Source organism: Nematolebias whitei, chromosome 14, assembly GCF_014905685.2.
Source record: "Nematolebias whitei isolate Nwh7 chromosome 14, NemWhi1, whole genome shotgun sequence".
Lineage (NCBI taxonomy): Eukaryota > Metazoa > Chordata > Actinopteri > Cyprinodontiformes > Rivulidae > Nematolebias > Nematolebias whitei.
The window spans coordinates 18,232,491-18,244,293 of NC_056511.1; the positions used below are offsets into that span (position 1 = coordinate 18,232,491).

The window sequence follows — 11,803 nt, forward strand, 5'->3', positions numbered from 1 at the left end:
AACAAAAAAAACGAAGTCCAGATGACATGATTCAACCTTTTTTGTTGATAATCTTATTCATTCAATTCAATTCATTTTATTTATAAAGTGCCAAATCACAACAAAGTTGTCTCAGGGTGCTTTACAGGAATATTCATATACATAGAAAAGCCAATTAGTAAAGTTCTTTATCTAAGTATTACTCATAAATAATTGAAATATCTAACACTCGTTATGCTGTAATGTACTAACACTTACAGGTGCTGGTCATAAAATTAGAATATCATGAAAAAGTTTATTTCAGTAATTCCATTCAAAATGTGAAACTTGTATATTTTATTCATTCATTACTCACAGACTGATATATTTCAAATGTTTATTTATTTTAATGTTGATGATTATGACAGCCAACTAATGAAAACCCCAAATTCAGTATCTCAGAAAATTAGAATATTGTGAAAAGGTTCAATATTGAAGATGCCTGGTGCCACATTCTTCTCAGCTAATTAACTCAAAACACCTGCAAATGCCTTTAAATCGTCTCAGTCTAGTTCTGTAGGCAAGACTGCTGACTTGACCGTTGTCCAAAAGACGACCATTGACACCTTGCACAAGGAGGGTAAAACACAAAAGGTCATTGCTAAAGAGGCTGGCTGTTCACAGAGCTCTGTGTCCAAGCACATTAATAGAGCTGAAGGGAAGAAACTGATGTAGTAGGAAAAAGTGTACAAGCAATAGGGATAACCGCACCCTGGAGAGGGTTGTGAAACAAAACCCATTTCATAATGTGGGGTGAGATTCATAAAGAGTGGACTGCAGCTGAAGTCAGTGCTTCAAGAACCACCACGCACAGACCTATGCAAGACACGGGTTTCAGCTGTCGCATTCCTTGTGTCAAGCCACTCTTGAACAAGAGACGGCATCAGAAGTGTTGCCTGGGTTAAAGACAAAACAGACTGGACTGCTCCTGAGTGGTCCAAAGAAAGTACATTTTGCATTTCCTTTGGAAATTAAGGTCCCAGGGTCTGGAGGAAGAGAAGAGAGGCACAGAATCCATGTTGCTTGAGGTCCAGTGTCAAGTTTCCACAGTCAGTGATGGTTTGGGGTGCCATGTCATCTGCTGGTGTTGGTCCACTGTGCTTTCTGAGGTCCAAGGTCAACGCAGCTGTCTACCAGGAAGTTGTAGAGCACTTCATGCTTCCTGCTGCTGACCAACTTTATGGAGATGCAGATTTTATTTTCCAACAGGACTTGGCACCTGCACACAGTGCCAAAGCTACCAGTACCTGGTTTAAGGACCATGGTATCCCTGTTCTTAATTGACCAACAAACTCACCTGATCTTAACCCCATAGAAAATCTATGGCGTATTGTGAAGAGGAAGATGTGATACACCAGACCAACAATTCAGAAGAGCTGAAGGCCACTATCAGAGCAACCTGGGCTCTCATAACACCTGAGCAGTGTCACAGACTGATCCACTCCATATCACGACGCATTGCTCCAGTAATCCAGACAAAAGGAGACCCAACTAAGTACTGAGTGCTGTACATGCTCATACTTTTCATGTTCATACTTTAAAGTTGGCCAACATTTCTAAAAATCTTTTTTTTATTGATGTAATATTCTAATTTTCAGTCTATGTGTAATGAATGAATATAATATTCAAGTTTCACTTTTTGAATGGAATTACTGAAATAAATCAACTTTTTCATGGTATTCTAATTTTATGACCAGCACCTGTAGGTCTAATCTACTTCTCAGACCTTACCTTGATGGTTTATTGAACTAAACTTCTGCTTCATGTTATGTAGCGTACCTCCAGTGTTTGCTCTGCACTTTGTGGAGGGGCTTCCTGACTGTGATGTCACTACGTTCACCTTCAACATCCAGGGGAAGCGTTACTCTGTCACCACCGTCATCCAGTACAACCATCAACTCAAGCACTTTGTCACCTGGATTTGTAACGACGGTATGCATTTCAATGTGGAATTTCATGTTTTTCAATATTTAAAGGTCTGCAGCCTTTACATTCAAATGAGTCATTCCTATTATAATTTAAAAAATTAGCCCCAAAAATTTACCTGAAGCTTAAAATCAAATGTAACACAACTCCTAACCGGTGTAAAAAATGTGAGATTAAAGATCTGGAATAAAGTGTTGGTATTTTTACGTTTGAACAAATAAAAGCTTCTCATGCCGTTTAAGTTTTGAAGCTCCACACTCCAGTTTGAAATTGGAGAAACTCCCCAGATAAGACACGAAACATCTTTAACTACAGAACAGAGGTCCAGTTGTTGTTTTTATTTTATGTGTACACCATTTTTATTAAAATAAAACTGAACTATGCAGGAAACTGTTGGAAACTTTTCTCTATTTGTGTAAAATGTAAGTTTCTCCTTTTAAAGTAATGACACCTGTTTGTAGAAAGAAGATTCAAAATTAGGCCAGTTTGTAGAATAAATACCTGTAACTTGATAAATTCCCTCTCTTAAAGGCAGATACCTTAAATGACTTGTCTTAGATTTGTATCGTTTTCTCATGGTTTTAAATTTAAATATAATTAATTTTTTCCGAGTTAAGCTCCAGAGAGCGTCTGCAGAGGGACCAAACATCTGCATGTGGGCCCAGAGCTGCCAGCTGCAGACCCGGTTTAAGTGAATTAAACATATTTTAGTCTGTGTTTCTGTTAAAGAAACAACTGGTTACAGTCTTGTTCTTCATTCCACAATTATTTTGTTTGTTTTGCTGTTTTGTGATGAATCATTTAATCACGATTCAGAGTAAACGCATTATTAACCTTGGCCTAACTCTAATTACATCTGTCTGTGCAAACTCTTCTTGTTGACACTAAGGGTTTTGTGTTTCTATAGGTGCTTGGCTGGAATATGACGACTTAAATCATACGGACTTTAAAACCCATCAGGAGCTGCAGATCCCTGCTCATGAGATGCATGTGGTCTTCTGGGAGGTAGAGGAGGATGCAGACCCCCCTGCCGGTTCTCCACTGAACACATTCGCTGAACAGCCTGCACCTGAGAAGGAAAGAACCCCAAGTTTACATATTCGAAGAGCCGATGAGTCATTGGATCGGCCTCAAGATCAGTCTCTTCCTACGCTTCACAATGACCCCAACACTGTAGGTGCGCTCACAGAAGATCTGATGGACGCTGCAGCTCCAGCTGACACCTCAATAGGGTCTACAACTCTGCTCGACGCTTTTGAAGGTCTTAGCCACAACGACGTCATCACTCTCACTCTAGTGGCAGTCGATCCAGCTGATTCAGGAGCGCAGCTCTTAAACGACAAACAGCCAACACAAGACGCAAGTGCTCCTACGAGCAATGAAAGGCCGGAGCCTTCACCAGACAGCTCCCTCCCTGCAGCAGGTGGCGACGTGTGTCATCTCGCCGACGTCGAGCCTCCTGAGTCAGTCGACAGCTCGTCCACCGATGCAGCGTCAACGCCTGCTGCCAAAAGAGGACGACGGAGAGGAACGAGACAAAAGAAAACCATCAGCAAGCAGAGAGGTAAAAAGGCGGCGATGTCAGAAGAAGCTCCCCAAACCTCACCGCCCGCCCCCTCAGAGCTCCCCATCGCACTCAGTCAGGAAACCACTGGTTCTGCTGCTCAGGACAACACATTGTCCAGTGAAGTTGCACAGCAAGCATCCCCCACGGCTTCAACTGACACCTCACCTCTGTCCACTAGCCAGAAAAGTCCTCCCTTAGATTATAACGCTCGCTGGTCCTTCCTGCTGAGCAAGCACCCTCTAAATAAGTCCACATCCAACCCCACACCCACACAGAGAACCTCTTCAGGCATTGAAGTGAAGTCCTTCCAACCGATCCACTCTACTCCCAATCTCACAAAGATACAAATGATTCCTTCAGAACTTCCTAAACCTCAGCTCATCACAACGGACATTAGGGGTCTCCCACCAAAAGCTGCAGAAATGTACGGTGGCTTTGGCACAAAGAGCTCCGCCAACCTCAGTCCGCTACCATCCCCTCCCCTGTCCAACGGTAATGCAAAACTGTCTCAAACTATCCCTGCAAAGCACCTAGCACCCCCCCTGGTGATGCCCATAAATAAACACAGTTACTCCTCCAAGGTTCCTCCAGGTCTCAGTGAAACTGAAGCCCTCAGATACAAACTAATCAAGAAGCTGAAAGCGAAGAAAAAGAAGCTCGCGAAGCTGAACCAGCTGTTGGGTAACCAGGATCGCCTCCAACCGGACAGCACTGCGCTGAACTCCCCCAGCACCGTTGCCTCCAGTATCTACGACAGCTCGGGGGGCAATGACTTCCTGTCGGATCTGCTGTCGCCAGCAACGACAGCCAGCAACCTTTCACCAGACAGCACCGGCTTCTTAGAGATGCTGGTCGGTGGACAGGAGGGGGCGAACAACGTGCATGCTGTCAGTGCAGCAGGTGCAGCGTCGCAGACTCACTATAGGACAAATGTGCCAGAAAGTGAAAACTTCCTGGATGACTTCCTTATTCAGTGCGGCTTTGAGGCCAACTGACAGAAATCAAAGCTCTGGGTGTGGTCGAACTTTTTCTGTTTAACCTGTGGTGCTAGATATCATCAGCAAGCACCAATAAACCTTAAGGAAACATACACATCTCATCTGTATGTCTCATGGTACATATACGTTGATGTTCGGAAAGAACGTTGAAGTTTGTTATAAGTGGTATAATGGAAATGTGTTTTTTTAATTTTTCCATGATATTGCACTTTATTACTGTAATAATGGGCTTGTGCAGAAGCACTTTCTGCACCTTTTGTTTTTGACTTGAAACTATTTTTTATTGTTAATTAAACATTTCTGTACAAATTTGTATTTTATTTGTTGTTGATTTATTTGTTTATTTGTTGTTGTTGACATGTTTGAGTTAACACATCATGCTTTGTTTTTGAATTAAAAAAATTGTTCTATTTCTGAAGTTATTAAATTTTGTCTTGATTACTGTACAGCATATTTACAAATCTATTAAAAGTAGAAAGAGAGGTTAAGGAAATGATGTATATTGATGGAAATTTCTCAAGTTTGTTTAATTTAAATTTTTTAAATTAAATTGTTTTAAAAGGTTGGCTATTTACAGCAAGAACACATTTTGTTCTGTTTTGGGCACTATTCGTTTTAACCAAATCTATTATTTTTAGGATTTAAATGGACCTGCAAAGAATCTCTGACGACAAATCTTAAGACAGAACTTCACTGACACCCCCTCTCCCCCAACCCCCGGAAATTGTTGTGCCAGAGTTTCAGTACAAAGGAACATACACAAGGAATCACACAAGATATATAAAAAAAATACAAATATAAAAATACCAACAATTAAGTTCTAAAACAGGTCAGGTGCAGACAGAAACTTTATTTTACTGTCCCATTCTTCAGTGAACAAGAAACCCTTCCAATACAAAACTTGCTTAAGTAATTTCATGTCACAGAAAAATATATGAAGTGGAAGAGACGAAAGGGTTTTTTGAATAACAATACTTTTAAAAACAGGAAACAAAAAGTTGTCAGTTCCCATACCGGGAGTCGAACCCGGGCCGCCTGGGTGAAAACCAGGAATCCTAACCGCTAGACCATATGGGAAGTGTTGCTAGAGGTTGGGTGCGTGCTGCTTATATCCGTTTTCAGTCGTGATGTCATAATTATGAATCATATTTGGAATATTGACTACATGTCGTCTGTACGGAAACTTCCATAGGTCTGAGATAGTATCAAAAATAAAAAAAATTTCGTAGCTTTGCTGTCATTAATAGAGAAAATAAAAATGGAGACAAGCTCAATGAGCAGTTCCATTTCCTACCACACGGTGTCGCTGTTTGACTACAGCTGCATTTAATTTTGCAGCGAAACAGACGAGAAACCAAAAAAGTCCATGCAATCCAACAATTTTTAGTCAGGTCATCTGGACAGTTTCTTTTTTTGAATTGTTGGAGTGACGAGAAACATTTACAGTACAGTACATATTTATTGCACAGTTCTTTCGAATCTCATTATACTTTTTAAAACTTTTTTTATTGATATGACTATAAATTTATAATTGGTCAGATTTATACACTTGTGGGTAGTTTTCCAAAACAAGATTATAAAGGTCTACTACTCAGGTAATATGTGGTCAACCATTAATAGTCAAAAAACAAAATTCCCAGAAATGTATCCAGAGGCAGAATTTGCAAAGCATGGATCTGTGTGTTTGCATGCGAGTACAATTTGTCAGGGGAAGTAAACATGCAACCTCTGTGTTGAGCCAGAGCATCATTTTCATAAAAAGGAAGTCAGATGCTGTGCTTGTGTGTTGGGGAGTAAATTATGTCATACAGAGAGCATCATCACAAGGGTATAAAGTCAAATGTGTGTTTTTGTACACAACAGAGCATCTTTCACAGCAGCTCGCATGAAAGCCATGGACTCCTGCAGGGTCGAGGTGGAAAATATCTTCCTCCTGGTCATCGTCACACTCATCAGTGTTCTTCAGAATGGTAAAGAAAACATATTTTTCTTACTTCTAAAAAAGTAAAGAAATGAGTAATCCTTTTTCATTTGTATTTTCAGTATTTTTTGCTCAAAAGGTAGAGAGGGAGTGCAGCAATCACTCCCACACATCTGCTTTTGAGCGAGTGTCTTGTGCCAAGTAAGTACCCTTTTCTCCCCGTTAGTCTGAAAAATCATTCAAAACTAGACGAGACATGCTTAGCTTTGACCGTTTTTCTTTTCAACGTTTTGTCATTTTGCAATAAATATCACTCCCACTGAGGTGTAATCCTCCTGAAGTGGAAAGTAAATCCTGTGACAGAATAATAACACCCCTTGTATATTGTTTTTACTTCTTTGTTCTTTACTATGCCACACAAGAGTTACTTTCTTTCTTAAAAAAAATGTACTGAAGGAATAAAATATGATGCTATAAAGACAGAAATGAAGAAGTGGAAGCAACAAAAAGTACTGTACAAGTAATACTGTGAAAAAATAAGTTAATGACAAAATACCAAACTATACTCTATAAATGCTTAACGTCATTGACAATTTGACTAAAACTACAAATTCATATCCAAGTGATGTAACACCTCAGTCTTAAAGGGATAGTTCAGGTCTCTTATTGAGATCTTAGTAGGGTAACAGTTAGTATCTTACCTGTTGTAGATAGCGCTTCGGCCTTCATTTGGAGAAATAGTTTATTTCTGACTGGACTGATGAGCTACCAACCAAGCAGGTCAGTTTTGCACTACGAGGTTATTCCAGCCAAAATATTGTTATATTCCAAAAAGTTCCCCACTCTGTCATGGGTGTGCTACAGCTAGCTGCTGGCGTGAAATGTGCTAAATAAATATAGAAATCTATGAAAATAACTGAAAAATTAAACTAAAGGTGATGTAAAGATTTTATAAAACAGCGCTCGTGTGAAACGTTTAAGGTTGGAGGTTGATTTAACTCACTTGGTCATGGCCCCCACTCAGACTAGCCTTTAGCTCATCAATCCAGACAGATTTTAATGTTGTTTCTCCAAACTGAGATTGGAAAAACTATCCGCAACAGATAGTTCATGAACTTTTCCACATAACACTGCTTAAAAAAAAAATAAAAAATCCAAACTATGCCTTTAAATCCAGTCACAAGTCTTTCTACAAGATGCAACACTTCCTGTTTGGAGCAGTATGTGCTGTTTGCTTCAGGCCCAGGAAATTGAACTGCCAACTCTGACTTTAACAATAATAACATTTGGTGTTTGCTTTCAAAACTCTAAAATAAGACATTTTAATTAAGAACCTAATATTACTAGGAAAGATTTTGTTCATAAATGTAATTTTTTTAAGGTGAATCCAAATTTATGTCATTGGGAAAACTACCTGAAATGTTTTTGAGTCTCTTAATTTGGCTCAAAGTAAATCTGCTCAACAACTTTATACTTTATTAATAACTTTAATTTGATGTAAACCTCTACTCTTGTTCCTTGTTATAATTTTTTTGTATTATTTCATATTTTGTGAACGTATACAACCTGTGAAATTTAACTGTTACTTTGTTTGCCTTGGTTTGTTTGTAAATTGTAGTTCTTAATTAAAAAAAAAAAGCAACACTTCCTGGTTTTAACAGAAAATGTCTGAACCACTTCCTGTTTTTGAGTGAGGACCTCAAAGTTTCTTTCGGCTGCTCCCTTTTTCAGGGGTTGCCACAGCGAGCGAGCTCACGTGAAAGATTTGGCAATTTGTTTTACTCCGGATGCCATTCCTGATGCAACCTGGGCTCAAACCTGCAACCTCGGGGTTACAAGACCGCAGGCCCTAAATGTTGGAAAAACAAGAAATATTAAAATAAGTTTGTGGTTCATAAGGGAGTCCATGAGTTGCTGTGATTTGCATACACAGTGCAATGATCAAAGCCAAAAATATTCACTTTAGATCGTAAAAATGCAAATCTTTACACAAAGACCTCAACTGTTGACTGAACATCCTGCTAGTGTGCCATAGAACTAAAAAAAGATAAATAATTAAAGCCACATTTTCTTTGACCGACTCATTTTCTCCAAATGGTTTCCTTAAGATGGAAGAAGTTAAAGGGACGGGGTTTGGTTGCGTTGCAACAGCTCACATGCTGCGTAACTCTTCTTGGCTTTCCATTTTATGGTTTTTATCCACTCTTACAGTTCAGAGGTTTTTTTTTTTTTAAGGTAGCCTTAGCTCTGCAGTTTCAAAACATTTCCCAGCAGCCACCCAGCGCTTGAGTTCTGCAACTCATCTGCGATTTCTTAAGGCAGCTTCCTTAAAAAGTGTTAATTACAGTTATTGCTTGTTTTTGTAGCCGGAACTGCATGGATGCCTATCCCACCTTCCTGGCAGTGATGTGGTGTGCCGGGCTCTGTCTCAGTCAAGGTAATCATTAAACCAGAGACAAAGGCGTGCTTTATTTTATTTACACTATCACTCACAGTCATTAGTTGTAAACTCACGTGAGGGAAGTTCAGTCGACGTTTATCTGCGTATTTTATACTCGCAAACTATGATTAACGCCATTGGAATGACAATAAATTCAAATTCACACCCAAAGTTACAAGTTTATTCAGATAAAAAAATATTCAAATAATGTACAACCACTTTATTATACAAGATGAGTTGTTTTAATTGTGTGGAATGATTCAGGAACAACCTCGTAAGTTAAATCAACGGTTGTTTAATCTGCTGCTACTAAAAAAAAAAAATGAAGCTATAATTTTGTAAACATTACTTTAGATAATAATTAGTAATATAGAAGAAAAACTATACAGGTTATAGATGTTTCTAGGCCTTAAGGGGACAGTTCATGTTTCTTGGCGAGGGCAGCTGAGGATATGTAAAAACAGCAAACATCTTACCTGTCGTAGATAGCTCTTTGACCGGCCTCAGTTCAGAATAGGTTCAGTTCTGACCAGATGATGAGCTAACAGCTAGTCAGAGAATAAAATGGACTATTCTACTTTATGAAGCAAATTATTAAATTGGTCTAAAACATCCATTTTATACACCAACCATGAAAAGGAAAATGGGTTTTCTCCTGAAAAACTACATTTATTGTTGCCCATATTTTTTAAAGACAGAATAGGAACCCTGTGTATAAATAACCATGTAATGAGAAATTAACAGCAGGTTTAGAAAAACAGAACTCGTGTAAACAGCCATAATTTTTTTAATAAAAGAGAAATCCACTTGGGTTTTGGTCCTGCTTGGACTCACAGTTCACTCATCGATTTGATCGGAATTAAACTTGATTATTTTCCAAACTTTGGTTGTTCAAAGAGCCACCTACAACAGGTAAGATACTTGTTATTCATAATCTTTCCACAGAGCTTCACTTCCAAAGATATGAACTGTAGCGCTGCACATTCAATAGGCTAAACTTTACAGTTTACATGAATAACTTTACATCCAAGTTGAACACACATTTATCAACACACGAACAGTTTTTATCTCATCTGGTACGTCATAAACCGTTTGTTTTCTAACTTCTCCTTGAAGCTCCTGCTGCTTTCGCTGGAATTATCTACCTTCTTGTCAGACAGAAGTACTTTATTGGATATTTGGGACAGACCTCTCAAAGGTAATCTAGGCAGATTGAAGTACCGTATTTTTCGGACTATAATGCGCACTTAAAATTCTTGAATTTTCTAAAAAATCGACAGTGAGCCTTATAATCCGGTGCACCGTATAGTCCGAAAAATATGGTAACGTATCAGCTGTATACATTTACAAGACTTGCGTGGCTAAATCTTGATTCTTGTGCAGCACTCCGGGTTACCTGTTTGGCAAGCGCATCATCAGCTTCCTGTCCTTGATGTGCATCGTGGGCATCTTCAACTACCTGATGGGACGGTACTTCGGTCAGGACTATAAAGAATACGTGGAGACCATCACGGGCGCTGCGTCGGCTCTTCTGCTCCTTCCTTAGTTCAGCTTTACTTTTGCACGTAAAAGCATTTTTATTGCATTTCTGTTTGGCAAAGAATAAATAAATCAGACCTCAATCTCATCAGTCCCTTTGCAGAATGACTGGGATGAAAACCTGCTTGTTGTTGTGAATGAACCATCATTTGTCCATAAGAAAACGTTTTTCTTTCTTTCAGTTTTCTTGGCGAAGGAGCAACAGGCGCCACGGAAAACGCAGACAATAAACTTTTCTTTGCCTCTTTTCGTTTTTCACCCGCAGCTGTTTTTTGTCAGTCTCAGCTTCAATGGAGACACAGGAAGAGTTCCCATTAGCAGACATTCATTTCAACGTACACGTTAAACAAGTAGCACAGCAGACAACTTACCTTAAAGGCTCTTTTGCTGAAGCCAAACCAGTGCGGAAAGTCAAAGAGGGCGTCGCAGTAATATTTGAGGGTGAAGCAGGCGTCCTTCCACACAGGTTTACATCTCATCAGGTCCTCTGAGACGATGCCTTCAGGAACCAAGCTCTCCAAAGCTTCTGTCAAGTCAATCTGAAAGGACAAAAAAAGTCACTTCTATCTTCTATGGCGATACAAAAGACATAAAAGCGTCCCAAACAAAAGAAACACCACAAAGTCCTGCTCACGTCCACCCTGTAGCTCTCTCCAGCCACGGAGGAGATGGTCCAGTCCAGACCCCTCTCCATCTGCCACCGGATGAAAGGGTCCCCACCATCGATTGATACCACGTACTGGGCTGCTGTCAAAGTGACGTCACAGCTGTCTGTGATCTGCTCATGCCTGCACAGCTTTAGTGGCCATTTTTATTTATTTATTTATATTTCATTAGAAGCATCAAAAGTTACCTCTGGGCTGATTTGTTTCCTTCTTCGTGCTCTCTGGGAGCCTTGGCTCGCAGACACACATGCGCAGATAGATCCTCTTGGACAGCAGACTCCTTCTCATGCGCGTGTACTCCCATAAATTCTGCATTTTCACTTTTCTGTCGGGGAGGAAAAAAAACAACAAACAAACAACAACAAAAAAAGAGTGAGCTCGTGCACACATTTATACACGAGAGTGCGACCTTCTCACCTTCCCAGGGAGTTGTGGAAAACTATCCTCCCTTTGCTGGACTCGAACTCGTCGATCAGGACGAGGTTTTTGTTTCCGTCGTCGTTGTTGACTCGGAAACACGAAGCGAGCGTCTCCACGGAGAAACCGCTCGGAGGGTTTTTAAGAAACTCCCCCACTTCTGTCACCGTCACCCGGCTGCTGGGCATGACTCCCACCGTCACTCTGCCACGCTGTCCTCCTGCAGCTCCTCAAGATGCTGTTTTTAATGCGGACGAAGGTCCAAGAAAACTTCAGCCCGCTACGGTCAAGTTTAGACGTTACACGTAACAA

The 11,803-nt window shown here is 40.0% G+C and overlaps 3 protein-coding genes and 1 non-coding gene across 4 annotated transcripts in view; 2 read left to right on the forward strand and 2 right to left on the reverse strand.

The window, feature by feature from the left end:
- Positions 1–4,733, forward strand: part of uspl1 (ubiquitin specific peptidase like 1) — a 17,571-nt gene extending 12,838 nt beyond the window's left edge. Inside the window, 3 exon segments of the mRNA XM_037687367.1 lie at positions 739–766; positions 1,743–1,950; positions 2,852–4,733. Of these exon segments, the coding sequence (XP_037543295.1) occupies positions 739–766; positions 1,743–1,950; positions 2,852–4,506 (1,891 nt within the window). The 3' untranslated portion in view covers positions 4,507–4,733.
- Positions 4,734–5,514: 781 nt separating this feature from the next.
- trnae-uuc lies at positions 5,515–5,586 on the reverse strand. Its single transcript has one exon. It is a non-coding gene; the product is annotated as a tRNA-Glu (tRNA).
- Positions 5,587–6,403: 817 nt separating this feature from the next.
- Positions 6,404–10,484, forward strand: LOC119419999 (arachidonate 5-lipoxygenase-activating protein). The gene is made up of 5 exons (XM_037687366.1): positions 6,404–6,479; positions 6,553–6,631; positions 8,797–8,867; positions 9,987–10,068; positions 10,254–10,484. The coding sequence occupies exons 1-5, from the start codon at positions 6,404–6,406 to the stop codon at positions 10,414–10,416; spliced, it is 471 nt and encodes a 156-aa protein (XP_037543294.1). The 3' UTR covers positions 10,417–10,484.
- Positions 10,485–10,664: 180 nt separating this feature from the next.
- On the reverse strand, positions 10,665–11,803 carry LOC119420876 (mesenteric estrogen-dependent adipogenesis protein). Its single transcript, XM_037688297.1, has 5 exons — positions 11,492–11,803; positions 11,263–11,399; positions 10,999–11,156; positions 10,781–10,948; positions 10,665–10,694 (listed from the first exon to the last, which is right to left on the reverse strand). The coding sequence occupies exons 1-5, from the start codon at positions 11,677–11,679 to the stop codon at positions 10,665–10,667; spliced, it is 681 nt and encodes a 226-aa protein (XP_037544225.1). The 5' UTR covers positions 11,680–11,803.

Excerpts from the sequence above, each read along its gene's own strand:
- LOC119419999 (XM_037687366.1), top strand. The coding sequence starts at position 6,404 with ATGGACTCCTGCAGGGTCGAGGTGGAAAATATCTTCCTCCTGGTCATC. Across the intron at positions 6,480-6,552 it reads CATCAGTGTTCTTCAGAATG|TATTTTTTGCTCAAAAGGTA; the intron begins GTAAAGAAAACA and ends TTGTATTTTCAG. Across the intron at positions 10,069-10,253 it reads TTGGGACAGACCTCTCAAAG|CACTCCGGGTTACCTGTTTG; the intron begins GTAATCTAGGCA and ends ATTCTTGTGCAG.
- LOC119420876 (XM_037688297.1), bottom strand. The coding sequence starts at position 11,679 with ATGCCCAGCAGCCGGGTGACGGTGACAGAAGTGGGGGAGTTTCTTAAA. Across the intron at positions 11,400-11,491 it reads TTCCACAACTCCCTGGGAAG|AAAAGTGAAAATGCAGAATT; the intron begins GTGAGAAGGTCG and ends CCTCCCCGACAG. Across the intron at positions 10,949-10,998 it reads TTTGTTTGGGACGCTTTTAT|ATTGACTTGACAGAAGCTTT; the intron begins GTCTTTTGTATC and ends TTGTCCTTTCAG.